At 35.0% G+C, this 14,460-nt stretch overlaps 1 protein-coding gene across 6 annotated transcripts in view; it reads left to right on the top strand.

Moving 5' to 3' along the window:
* Positions 1-11,031, top strand: part of ARHGEF3 (Rho guanine nucleotide exchange factor 3) — a 118,269-nt gene extending 107,238 nt beyond the window's left edge. For all 6 annotated transcript variants that reach the window (XM_021409459.1, XM_021409460.1, XM_021409465.1 and 3 more), the window contains 7 exons: positions 1,552-1,614; positions 1,963-2,059; positions 2,161-2,237; positions 4,015-4,272; positions 5,775-5,945; positions 7,557-7,743; positions 8,708-11,031. In XM_021409459.1, the coding sequence (XP_021265134.1) occupies positions 1,552-1,614; positions 1,963-2,059; positions 2,161-2,237; positions 4,015-4,272; positions 5,775-5,945; positions 7,557-7,743; positions 8,708-9,054 (1,200 nt within the window). In that variant the 3' untranslated portion in view covers positions 9,055-11,031. The remainder of the gene's footprint in view (positions 1-1,551; positions 1,615-1,962; positions 2,060-2,160; positions 2,238-4,014; positions 4,273-5,774; positions 5,946-7,556; positions 7,744-8,707) is intronic.

The following is a 14,460-nucleotide window of genomic DNA, read 5'->3' as shown; positions in this document are numbered from 1 at the left end:
AAAACCATCTCATCATATTTCTGTAATAAATATGAAGTTACTCTGGCTGCATGTATGTACGTGCTCTGTATGACAGTTTCTGTAGGGATGGTTGATAGTCTGGTGTTTTATTTTATTCTGATACTGATGTGTGAGCATGCTAGTTCAAATACAGGTGTTATGTATGCACAGAAAAGTGTAATGATTTGCTCTGTAGGAAAATACTGTTTTTGAGGAAATCTTCAGCATCAGAAAGATAACATGTTAATCAAAAATGTATCTTGCAAAGAAAAAAAAATGAGTACATTGGTGCTCTTAATGTGTTGCACAAGGCAAAGTCTACATAGTTCATGTTACAGCCAATGGCAAAGCTCCCACTGAAATCAATAAAGGAGAAGTATGTTGTACTGACTGGGTTAAGTTGCTTTGTCTTGACAGAAACCCTGTGGCCAAGTGAGGTAGCCAAGAAATGGGAACCATAAGCTTCTATAGGTCTGTTTGCACAGGCATACTTCAAGGTCTGGTTGCTGTATAAGTTCAACTAAATTTTATAGCAGTATCAGCAAAGTTTGTAACAATCTCTCCCAGAGTATTTCAGGGACTAGAAGTCATAAATCAAACAACAACAACATCGGACATTTCTTTTGCAGATTTTAACGCTAAATCATTCTCAGAAATAACTTCCAGAATTGAAAACTTCAAAGGCAGTTTATTGAAAAATAAACTGTAGAAACTGTTTGCATAGCGTAACATTCATTACTGGCTTGAAGCAGAAGCCTGGACCTTTCAAAGAACTTAGATAAATGAGTTTTCCATGGGAGCTTTCCATGAGGGTTCTGCTTTATGTTGGTTCTTGCACTGCATGCCACAATACAGTATCTGAACCACTTCCAGGAGTCAGTTAACTCACACTATGGCAAGCCTTCCATGTATGCATGTTATCAAGCTAAGGGAATCTGCAGTAGCTGAAGACGTTATTCTATGATTTATGAGAGTTTAAAGCCTTGACTGTAATATTAATAATTTTAACTGAGCAAAGTGTTGTTAACTTTATCGTACTCCAGTTTAGAATGAAATTATGTAATAAGTAAATATAAAGCTATTCTGGTAAACCAGTGTATAAGCATAGAGATTATTTTTAATCTGCCAGATTTAAAGTCAGAAGTCTTCAAGAGAGGTAACTAACGTCAGCAGGCTGTTATGTATAGCTTGATATTCATAACCAAAAAAAAACAACCAAAAAAAAAAACAGCAAAACATGAACCGATACCAAAATGAAAGTGCTCACAACCAAAGCAGCGTTTTCTAAGATCCGTCTTCTGACCTACTAGACTGCCTGGAACTTTTATTACTGCATGTATTATACAGAACACAAGGCAGTCTTACACCAGTTATTGTATAAATGGTATTTTTTGAACGAAAGTAGTTAAGATAAATTACTCCTATTGTAACTATCTGGTCCAACAGATGTGCTTCCAGATGGGGGAGCTTTATTCAGTACGATATTGTGACTCAACTTTTTCTTAAACTATTTTAAGTTAAAAATATATTCATATTTGTGTCTTTTTTTAGGCTATATTTGAACTTTCCAAGGGCGAAGAAGACTTAATAGAAGATCTGAAGTTAGCGAAGAAGGTCTGTTTAAAAAAAAATAAATAAGAGTATGTACGTGGAGGTGGATAGGGGACAAGTTAAAAAGAACAACATTTCTCAGTGGTTTATCTCTTTTAAAATAATCCTTGCTTTTTACAATTGCTAGAACCGTAAGAGGTAAATAAAAAGCCAACCTCAAAATATATTTGTTTTCCTATTCTTTCTGAAAAACATGATGCATTCATTTAAAAAAAAAAAATTAGATATGCTTATGAAACTTTAAATGTTCTCACAGTTGGTTTATTTTTACTTATGTGAGCTTTAAATGCTATCATTACTTTTTCAGCTACCAGTGATATACTAATTAGAGCTCTCCTTTTTTATCTTCAGGCTTATCATGACCCAATGCTTAAACTTTCCATAATGACAGAGCAAGAGTTGAACCAAATTTTTGGAACGCTGGACTCTCTAATTCCTTTACATGAAGGTAAAACTCAAATAGTCTTTTTCTGCTATATCATTGCACAGTTTTATAGTCATCTGGTTCATTAAGTGATGCCTCTTTTTTTTTTTTTTAATCATGATTAGATCTTCTTAGGCGACTTCAAGAAGTCAGGAAATCTGATGGATCAACAGAACACGTTGGCCATATCCTTGTGGGCTGGGTAAGGCGCATTTTAAAATCAATGTTGGGACTTAGTTTGGAGCTGCAGCATATTATTAACACTTACTTGCAGTTTACGGAAGTATTTACAATTTCCATGTCTAACATAACATTTCAAAAATACATTCTCAAAGTATTTTTGAAAGGTAAAGACAACTGTTTAGAGATGTAACTTTTTCCCTTTTGAGGGATTCTCTGTGAAAGATTTAGATTAGGTTGTGATTTCAAAAACTCTTGCTATTCAGGAAATTAGCAGTTCTTAATATACTTCAAATATAAATCAAGAGTCAGAGTCTGTTCATCTGATGTACGTCACTTAAGGATCTGCCTCTGTTTGTACTCTGATTTTTGAGAGAAATGAGGCTGGAAGGCCCCCTAAAGCCATTTCTGAATGGCTTTCTGTTGCAGTCAAGGTGATAGATAGTTGTTGGTGTGTCAGAGAGATTCATTTCCTTGGCTTGTTTGTTGAAAGGCAGACAGGGTTATAAGAGAGATGCTTATGCTGGCCCGCAGAAGAAAAAGTTCACTGCCATACAGTACCATAAACTCTGAAAAACAGGTTTTGTTGGTTTTGTTGATACAATTGCTCATTATATGAAAAAAGGAGCTCTTATTTAAGGATTTAGATGTGTGAAAGGTTTATTCGTAAGTATATGTAAGTACTTACATTTAGACAGAAAAGGGACTTGACATTTTTAAGGGATTAAGTGATAATAGATATTTAGCTGCTCTATGTGGAAATGCTGCTTTATTATAAACATGAGAAACGTGATCACTGCTATAGTTAATGATAAGCTGTTAAGTGTCAAAAATGATCTCTGGTTTTCATTGCATAAATTAATTTTAGCTGTATGTATTTTCTGGTGTCTTTGAACACCGGTGAACTTCTTTTGAGCCAAATACACAAGATGACTTTTCCTTTGGAGAAAGTTTTATGTATAATTGCATGTAAATACACCAGTATTCACAGAAAGATATATTGTTGTAACCATTATTAAGCTAGCTTTTTTTCACATTAAAAACACAGTTCTGTCATCTTAATTTTGTCAAGATTCTTGAGGGCACTATAGGAAAGATTTCAAGGTCAGCTCAATCAGCTATCAGATATTCAATTTTCTATTCCTTTAACAAATTAAGCTTGTGTAATTTAGTAGGAAAATGCTCCTTGCCCTACGTAACTGCTGTTTTTGTAGGAGTTGTACAAATCATCATTATGTTTACAACCCCATGTTAATTATATTTTGGTCACAAAACGTCCTGCAGGGAGCTGGAAGAAACTTATGTTCTCTTCAAGAGTAAACCTAATTGCACAGAGATGCTTTCATATTTTCGTATTTTCCAGTTCTAATCAAGGAGCATCTATGTCAGATTGCTGTATTGTTCATCTGAAACAGGCCAGCTTTGATGGTACTCGTTTCTAGGCTTTTGTTTCCATTCGTAATTAAAATCGGACTTCTGTGTTCAAATACTGTCTGCGTTAAGTAGTGCACAACTGTTAAGTCAGATATTCTTAATGCTTGGGAATAATGCAGGGGATCTCTAGGAACTGAGGGGGATGAGCTAATCCTCCTGAGTAATTTAAATGATGAACAAGGTGATCAGACGACCACCACTGGAGACCCTATACATGTTGGAAACATTATCATAAATAAACTGTGGATAAATCTCCAGGAAAGACACTCTCAGCATCAGTTCCCAAATTTTGAATCACTTGAAAATTTCTTCATAGCAAACTGCTTCGGTTCAGTTCAGAATAATTTATTACTTCTTTTCCTCAGCTTCCATGCTTGAACTCCTATGATAGCTACTGCAGCAATCAGGTAGCAGCCAAGGCCTTATTGGATCACAAGAAACAAGATCACAGAGTGCAAGATTTCCTGCAGCGCTGCTTAGAGTCGCCTTTTAGTCGCAAACTGGACCTTTGGAATTTCCTTGACATCCCAAGAAGCCGTTTGGTTAAATATCCGTTACTGCTCAGAGAGATTTTGAGACACACACCAAATGATCATCCAGATCAACAGCACCTTGAAGAAGCTGTGAGTTATTAGATACTTTTTTTTCTTTTAAAAAGATTTACAGCACTTTGTGCTTATTAAATATTTAATGAAAACTATATCAATTATGGAAATGCTGACATGAATAGCTGGAACTGCTACTTCTAGCTCCCTTCACCTAATTTAATCTTTTTTCAGTAGCAAAGTAATATCAAGAAAACAAGGGAGTAGTGGTCCTGTGGTGTGTCCACAGCTCATCTGATCCTTGTCTGTTTTGTATTTACCTGTCAGTGTCATTTTCCATCTAATCTAAATTGGTTAATGCAGAGATTTCTTTGTAGGTTTTAGGTGATTGAGATGAGTTTTACTCCCTAGCCTGAGTCCTTACATAATCTCTGAATCCACATTACTTACTATCTGCATGGATGTTACTGAAATTGTCCTTCATTTATTTTGAATTCTGAATAGTGTTGCACTGTCTGTAGCAAAAACAGAAGAAGAAATCCAAGGCTTTAAAACTTCATAATAGAGTGGGACCTGATTTAGATATTCTGAAGGGTTTCTGAGATTTTTGTTCTTGCACGTATACATAGATGTAATGCTGTAGCACATAAACGTGTGTACACATGTATCTGGGAGTAAATGAGTTTACTGTTGCTGATTTCTTTGAAATGAATTTATAAATTAATGAATAAATAAATATTACCAATAGCCTTTAGAATAGTGTTTAAATACAACTAAATGCAATTAATATTTTTTGGGTGGTTCTGTGTTGGACTCAGTGATCTTATGCGTCCCTTCCAGCTTGGGATATTCTATGAATATGTCGAGGGGAGAAAAATAACATTTGTCTGGGCTTGCATAATTTGTAGGTAGTGGTATTTCTGCTGCAAAATGACATCCTTACTTGTTTTGGGAAAACACATTTCAAAACACATGTACCTGACTGCTGCTGGGTTGTTCTTCTTTCCCCAAATCTCTTGCCCAGCACAGCTCTTCTGTTGTAAAACTAGACAGCTGTGGTGTGAATTCAAACTTTGATATTCACATTTACATGCAATTTATAAAGTGTATTTTTCCCCATGAATGTTCTTTTAAGTCCAAACATAAAAATTTTTCTTAAAGAATTTTTCAGCCTATTTCTAAGATTTATTTTTCTACATAATGTCTGATAAGATCTTTTAAATAATATTTAAAATGCTTTCTTGTGTTACTTAATAAAAAATAATCAGGACATTTTTCTGGATGTTTCAATAGCCGTATATAGATTTGTGGTATACTGTTTCAACAGAACACTATTAGCCTTTGAAGTGATGTATTTCATAAATTGTATATTTGTCAAATTAAGTAACAAAAATGACTATTTTTACACTATTGTCTGCTTAAATCTGTGGCTAATATCAGTTCTTTTACAGACTGATATGCATAAAATTAATGAAAAAACATGCTCTAAAATGGTATAATTGCACTCGAGTTCAAGTTATGTCAAGTTAGCTCTGCATATCAGACTATCGAATTAAAGTTCATGTGTTCATTTTTTGTAGATTAACATAATTCAGGGTATAGTGGCTGAAATCAACATAAAGACTGGTGAGTCTGAATGCCAATACTACAAAGAAAGACTCATTTATCTTGAAGAAGGACAAAGGGATTCACTGATTGATAATTCACGTGCTCTGTGTTGTCATGGCGAACTGAAGAACAACAGAGGAGTGGTAAGGAAAAAGTACTTTGTTACAAATAGCTTTAGCTTTTAAAGATGTCTTCATGTTGCATGATGAGCAGTGTAGTAAAAATATTAATAGAAGCAGAAACCAGCAATTCCTGTATTTTTTATATTTTAAATAGAAACAACATGAAATTTTGAATGAACAAAAAAATGAAAAAATTCTTTCTCATAAATTGAGCTCATGACAGTTTTATAAAACAAACAAATAAGCACAAGCGTGAACGGATTTCTCATCATTCAGAGTGCCCCAGGTACCGTGTTTATACATTCAAAATAGAAGGATTATGTATTTTCATATATCTGACGTGTTACTCACACGCACTTTTGCTTTTTGTGGTATTTAATTCCAGTGAAAATGTAGTCACTTAACAAATGTATTCAAAGTTTCATCATGACCTGTGTAACTATTGTAGCTGCAAAACTGAATTACTAAGTGAATAGATTTTTTTACCAGACTGCAGAAAGTTACTTTGTATACAAAAGGTGACAGCACTATGGAAAAAGGTAAAAAACAAAACAAAAACCAAACACAACAAACAGTAAGTTTAGGTTTGTGTCCTGCAAAGAATTAGATAGGCACAAGCAGAGGAAAACTGAACTGTTAGTGTACATACATTGAGGTACACATGTGAATGTTGTAGCAAGATAGAATGAAGATGGATTTTGTGAATATAAGATTTCAAGGCATATTGAGAAAGGTTTATGCTATAACTACCTGTTCTATTATAGTTTTCTGAAAGCATTAGCTTCTGGAAGATAGAACGCTAAGCGAAGTAGATCTGAGGATCTGTTGTGTTCTTAAAATTGCAAATAATATGTCTGCTTATAATTAGAGTGTGGTCAAATTTAGAAACAAATAATTGATCATGATTGTGGAGAAAAAATCTTGTCAGTAGAGGGGAGAACAAAAGATTAATTTCAGTGCATGATATCAAATGACATTAAAATTGCAATTTGTTTATTACTGGAAGACACCAGAGATCATTAAATGTGAGGAGGAACATCATTTAAAAGTAATAACAGGTGACTTGTGCCACTTAGGAGCAAAAGTGATTTTCTGAGCTTCAAAGAGATGTGGTCAAACTGAAGTTTGTAAGCAGTATGTGAACTGCAATAAGACTGCTCATAATTTTTCACTGAAAATATATGTCTCAGTTTCAGTATATGGATGAAATAGGTTGCCTGTTTCTTATTGACACAGGCGGCAAAGAAAAGATAATCTGGGGGTTAGAAAATAGAGCGCACATAAACATGCTCCTGCAGTTTTCATAAAACAGAAGGTACTATAGTAGGAAAAGCTCTGAAACTTCATTCATAAGATTTCAAGACCTCAGTACTAAAAGATGAATTAGGACCATGACATGAAAAATGAGGACAAAAAAATAATCCTAGAAGTTTTAAAATTGTTAGATTTATATATTTATTTGTTGCTGAGCCAATAAGTGGGAAAAGAGGAATCCTTATAAATTTTAACTTTAGAAAACACATATAACCACATATAACACATGGTTCTAACATAGTAGAGTTTAAATTAATCTGGCTTAATGATGTTCCTAATAATAATAATAATGATTTGTTGTTTATACATTTTTACCAGAAACTGCATGTCTTCCTCTTTCAAGAAGTCTTGGTGATTACTCGAGCTATCACCCACAATGAGCAGCTCTGCTACCAGCTGTACCGGCAGCCAATTCCAGTGATGGATCTTGTGCTAGAAGACTTGCAAGATGGCGAGGTTCGATTAGGAGGATCCATACGCGGTGCATTTAGCAACAATGAGAGAAGTATGAAAACATCTTTATTTTTATTTGCACATATTGAATCATTATAACCTTAAGACATCTGCCAATGAGACATCAGGATGTTACCTCTAAAATTCACATTATCTACATCTAATATCTTGCTTCTCATTTCAAACTGCTTTATTATGCTGTAGCTTGGTTCTTTTAGATTGTTTCTCAAAGCCCACTGTACAGATAGTGGGATTCCTCCCTACATCTGCTTCTGTTCTGAACTGGGAAGGAGAGAAGTAAATGGAATGAAGAGGCAAGACTGAGAATTTTAAGCAAGTCAATTTGAAATCTTAAGCCTTAGTCTTTATGAGCTCTCTGTTATAATTATGGAAACATTTATGGCTACTCCATAACTAAGTCTTTCAACTGGCAGATAATTAATACAATGCTGAGTGTAAAAATTGCAGCTACTCTTTTTAATGGCAACAGGTAAGAGTTAATGTCCTTCTAAGTAATCCTTTTGTAAAGATACTTGTTTCATTGCAAGAGTCCTTTTGAATCTCACTAATCCTGTGAAAACTTTTGAGTTTTTTTTGTGTATTCGCTTTATTGGTGAAGTGAATGGAAGAGAGGAGGCAATCTCCAGATGACACAGTATTCAATGAAGGTTCTGAATATCTGCTGTGCAGAGGGAGTAGGAGGAGAGGCTATGAAGTGCAGGAGGAATTCTGCTGATTCACTTAAAGCTGTGCAATCAGCTCATGCATGGCAGAACCAACACTGTTCAATCCAGCAATAAGAAATTACTAGGAGTGTTTAGCATTGTTCTGTGTTCTTGCCTCCACAGAACATGGAGATACATGGTCTCTTCTCTGGTCTGATATGGTATTGGCAAGGACACCAACCTTTGACCATGAGACAAAGATTTGCTGATTCTTTATTTTAGTATACTCATTTGTTACAAAATCGGTTCAACCAAAGCATTCATCATTTTGATATGTATTGTTTCTTTCAGTCAAAAACTTCTTTAGAGTCAGCTTCAAAAATGGATCCCAAAGCCAGTCGCACTCACTGCAAGCTAATGACTCCTTCAACAAACAGCAGTGGCTTAATTGTATCCGGCAGGCCAAAGAAAAAGTTACATGTGCAGGAAAAGCTGGAGTGCTGAGCTCAGAAGCGTGTTTTATTTTGTCACCAAATGGAAGCAGGGTATCCCAGGGAGAAACCATGCATGAGCAAATGGACCAATCTGACAGTGAGTCAGACTGTAGTATGGACACCAGCGAGATCAGCGTCGACTGTGAACGTATGGAACAGACAAACCCTTGTGAAAATGAAAAACAAATAGAAACCAATGTTTGACACAAACTTATTTGTGGAACAAAACCTGTGTCTTACCTGTACAGTATTTGCATTCCACACATGGAACCATTTGGAGAAGCACTTTTAAAATATTTTATGTGACAATGTCAATGCAGTCCTTGTATAGTACTTGTTTGCGTGTAGTACTGTAACTGCCAGTTTGTGTAAGCTGGAATCTCATGCAACTCATGCCCCATGTTTATACTTCATAAACATCTAAGATGGATGAAAGAGGTACTTGACCAGTTATTCTCAATGTCCTGCTGTAAACAGAATCTCTAAACTACTGCTTATATGTGCATAACATAAAGAATCTTCCATAATTTTTAAGTACTTTATTTGCCCTTTAATAGGGCAGCTGAAGATGTGGACTTAATATTGAGTTTCAGGAATGGCTATTGAGATCATTAGTTTTCACGAAGACTTGGAAGTTAAAAACAGTTCAGTGGGAAAAAAGAAACATCTTGCAGTAACCTATCTGAACTCTTGTGGTTTAAAATCAACAAGAACTGTAGTGGGCCATGTAATCAGTGACTTTTTGAGGACTAATTTTTCAAAATGAAGCACTGTACAAAGATCCATCAGTTGATTGATGGGATAAACATTAAAATCTGGTAAGTTGAAGCGGTCAGCGTTGTGCTATGGTTTACATATCAAAGCACACCATGTGAAAAATAATTACCTAAACAACAAAACCAAACCTCCACAGCCAGCACTGAATTAAATGAAATGCTGAGAATACTGGATATTTGTAAATAAGTTGGTAGTTTCCTTTCAGTGCCATATATATGTATATGTATCTGTACCTATTATCTCAAATAGGGTAAGAATGAAAAAGAGCTTTTGCTTGTGAATAAGCCCTCTTCAGCATTTTGCACTCCACTGACCTCCACTGTTGGTTTTAAACACCACTAAACTAATGTTAAAAACATTTAAGTTTCTGTAAATGTCTGTTTACGATTACATGTAGTTATTGCTGGTTTTTATATATTTTTCTTAAACTAAGTGACAATTTTATATAAATGGTGCTCTACAAATGTCCTATGGGATTACGTAGAGAAAGTTCAAACATAAAGGGAATTGATTTTCCTTTAGGATATATTCCATCCTTTATATTTTTGTCAAATTAATTTTTAATTTTTTTGTTGCATGTACTCTCATGTTGTAATTGGAAATGACACTGTGTTTTTTGGTGGCAGATTTAATCTACTCATTATGATGAGAAACAGATGAGTCACTGAAAAATGCAGTCTAAAACATTCAGTTGAATGTCCTGTTATTCTTCAGGAATCCCTGGGTAATATTTTACTTCTTAGCATAATGCCAGTGCTGAATGATAGTATGGCATGCTATGAAACTTACAATAAATTTAAATGATCCTTAATATTAGTCAAGATAACCCGTGCAAAGTACTCATACCATCAAAAGTAGAAAAACTAAGTTATTGCCAAAAATGCTTATTTCTTGTCCTACAGGTTTACAGAAAATTGTAAATGTCAATTATCTTGCATATATATACTGATGTGCATTACAGAAATCAGTGTGACAAGATTATAAGCAATATAAAACAAGGTATTTTTATTTTTCCAAAAAAGTCTGTTTTACCCAATAGAACATATTTCTGTATTTATAGTTTTTTCAAAAAAATTTAATTTTTTTTCTGTTTCAGGCTTTGTAATTTATTTCAACTGCTTCATTTTTTAGAGCTGAATGAGTCTGACAGTGAAGGCAAGGGAAAGGAAAAATTTACAGAAGAAAAGCAGTAGGAAAGCTTATTAGATGGTAACCTATTTTCATAAAAATTGTTCTGTGACATGTTTGAAAAGAGAGAAAATCAAGTAAAGTGTTCAAATACAGGAGGAAAGATTGAATGTGTGTATCGACTTTTTCTTTTCTATATATTTTTGTTTTATAATAGCCTTAAACTTTTCTGGAAGCATTTCAAATAAATTACATTAAAGCATTTTGATTTTTTTATTTGGTTTGGTTGTTTGTGCAAGAAAACTACAAAAAGATTTCAACAGTGAGCACGGTAAGTCTTAACATGTATGACCAAGACTTGTGTTTTGGTTCTGGGGGAAGTGTCACATATTTGGATCTAATTTGCTAGAAAGAATAGTAATGACTGCTAAACAAGTCTCTGCACTGAATAATCCAGCACATTCCCCAAAGTTTTGTGTTGTTTCATCAATTTAGTGAGTAGGTGGGGCAAAAAATTAAGAGCCCACCATATGTCTTATGTCTCCTGACTCATTTTGCATCACGTCTCTACTAAATATACGTTCTTTCAAAACACTGAGATGATAAATGTTGGGACACACAAATCTAACAACCAGGCGATGATTCTTCTAAGATGAATGTGCATTTTTGTACTTGTTATTGCTTAGCAACCCAACCATATACAACACACTGTAGTACAGGTGTTTCAGTTTTGATTTACTGATTTGATCTAACAAAGCTTAGTAAATGTTTTTTTAAAAGAAGAGAGTAAACTTGTAGTTCAAGAATACTGGTATCATTCTGGATTTGGTTAGGGTTTTTTTGTTTTGGTTCAAACACTTTTGAAATGCCTCTGTATTTGAAGGAGTGACTTTTGACTGCACTGGGAAATGGACACGCAATAAAAGTTCCAACAAGTATGGGAAAAAAGTTTCAGTAAATGCATTAAGGTCAGTAACCATTACTGTTAGCAATCCTGGTGTTAGAAAACGGAGTCTAAGAAGTTGCAGTAGTAAATAAACCAGCATTCATGCTGTAGCCATTCAGTAAGCGTAAACCTGTGCTTGTTTCTTAGGAGAAGAATTGTGTCTCATTTCCCAGGACACTCACTGTTGTATGTATGTTGCTTTCACTAATGAGATATTTCTAAACCACATCATTTTAACATTAGATCTCTAAGGGATCTTAGGTCACTCCTGACTCAGATGGAAGGCTCATTCCAAGGCAAAAAGGTGAAAAGAGAACAAGTGGAGTGTGTAAAAAAGGCAAGACTCAGTGAAGAAGCAGTTTCCAGGTGTTCCGAGTTCACCATGAGGAAATGGCAAGATGAGAGAAAAGTGGATGAAAGGTGAGTTCCATTTCCTCTAAGTCTGAGGTATTAGTCCTCAGGATCTCACCATCTGGGAGAATAGTGAGTGACAAGTCTTCTTACTCTCAGGAACAGGAAGCTGATAGTATGATGTGGCAGTTTCTTAACTTTCTAACAATGTATCAAGCTGCTCTGTTTATGGTGAGGACACTCAGTGCAGTCTTGGTTTATGGAAAGATCTAATGAAATAGAAGCAATAAAGGAAAAAGCATAGTCTGTCTTGACTGAGAAAGAAAAGTGAGCAAAGAAATGTCCTTGGAATTCTTTGAAATATATGGGCCCTCTGAGACTGCAAAAGAAAACCTAACTGTGTGGTCCCTGGTTCCCTAGATTTGTTCTGCAGCACTGAAAAAAACCAGTGCAAGGATGAAGGTGACCTATGCCTGAAACACACAGTTCTGCTCCAAGACAACAGGAGCAGTTACTTCTGTGAAGCTCAATACTAGGGAATCAGTTGTCAGAATGTGGTAAAAGATGGGCCCAAAAGCTGAGTTCCAAGGTAGAGAAGAGACTTCTCACTGGTGACTCCAATGGGCCTCTGCTTTAGGAATGCTCTGAAAATAGTGGGGACCAGTTCTCTTGAGGCTACATGGAAATTTCTGGAGTTTGAAAGACTGATGTCAGAACTTGTAGATGTCACTAATGGATTGACCTTTTTGAAAGTTGATATAATATAGTGATGCTGTCTGGCAGTTAGAAGGCAGCCTTGATTCGTTCCCAGGATCTGTAACTGGGCCAGAAATGGAGTTCTGTATTTATGAAAATGTTCAGCATTTAAACATGGGGTTCAGATTCCAGAATGGACAGTTCTTCCATATTTGCTGCTTTCTCATGAATGCTGATTCTTAAAATACTGTGATCAGTTCTACAGGTTGATGCTGCCACCTACTGGAAACGATATTCTTAGAGCTGATCTGATTACTTAAAATATTATAAATTTAAAGTGCATAAAAAGGAAGGCAGTAGATCTTTTAAACTATTACCTCATGGTCAAACATTTGTACAAAAAATGTACTAGGTGAACTTCCGCTACCAATCCCTGACTTTAAGGAGACAAGCGAAAACTACTCCCCAGTTTGTCGCACTCTTTTCTATCACAGTCATATATCTTTCCCATAGCTGGAAAATATTTATGCTCTTTCCAAGTGTTTAAATTAGGTTTTATCTCTGAATATTATGAAGTTGCCTCTCTCAGCATGGTCTATGAAGGAAATTTAGTGATGCAGATCTCCTAGTGTTGATTTCCTGGCAACTAGAATTAGTCAGCATGAATGCCTTTGCTCAAAATTAGCACTTAACCGATGAAACCAAAGGTGCTTTGTATCATTAGAGTAATTTCAGAAAAGTAAAACAGTAATTTATAGTTATTTTAAATAATTTAAACTAGGTAATATTTTGCATTTGTAGACATGCTTTCATAAAATAATACGTAGTTAATTTCTTAAGCAGGCACCTTGAGCATGGAGTCTCAGGCAGTCCTCCCTTACAAAAATCTCATATTTTGTGGCTTTACTCTGATCTTAATCTGTATTACTAATGTACCACATATCTGATTTCAGAATCAAAGGGATCTGCAGCTGCTTTGTAATTGGGTAGGAAACCACTTGTTACAAACCAGGGAGCCACTGAATGCGTGGCAAATACCAGAAGCCACAGAAACCAGAAAATAGACTCTTAAGGTGGCAGATTTTTTAACTTTAGAGTTAGTTATTTATTTATTTAACTTTAGAGTGTTCAGCTAATCTCTTCTTAAGGTAATTTTTCACTGAAGCTTTGTTTTATGAATTGGGATGCTTACTGCCTACTTTATATCGAACTGTAAGATTCATAGTGGTACAGTGATCTGGAATTGTTACATCAGTTAGGTAGTAATTTTGTGCTAATCTCCCCGGTGAATCCTCACGGTTATGCTAATTAATAATTTGTACAACTGCAAAGAAGTATGTTTACAAAGCAAGCGGTAAATATGGAAAATTTCTTTGTGTGTTGTTCGGTCAGTGAGGAAGACTTCTTCAGGCATTCTTTGGATTTGCTATGACACACACTTACAATGCTTATATTTTCTGCTTACTGAAAGTGTCTAAATATACTGCAAATGTATGCTTTAGTTTATTTTCCAGTATTTGTTGTGAGAGAAAGTGGGAATAAGCATACTTCAGTTACAGGGTATTTTTAGTAAACAGTAGTTCACAGCCTGTTGCCTTTTTTTTGTAGTTGTTTTATACATATCAACAGCTACTGAAATACCTCCATCTTTAAAAAAAAATTTTTAGCCTCCCCAGAGCATAGATATGTATTTCAGGAATTATTTTGGAAAG

This window comes from Numida meleagris, chromosome 11 (assembly GCF_002078875.1).
Source record: "Numida meleagris isolate 19003 breed g44 Domestic line chromosome 11, NumMel1.0, whole genome shotgun sequence".
NCBI classification, from domain to species: Eukaryota; Metazoa; Chordata; class Aves; order Galliformes; family Numididae; genus Numida; species Numida meleagris.
Note: the sequence above shows the minus strand (reverse complement) of the source record. Positions and strands in the feature narration are given on the sequence as shown.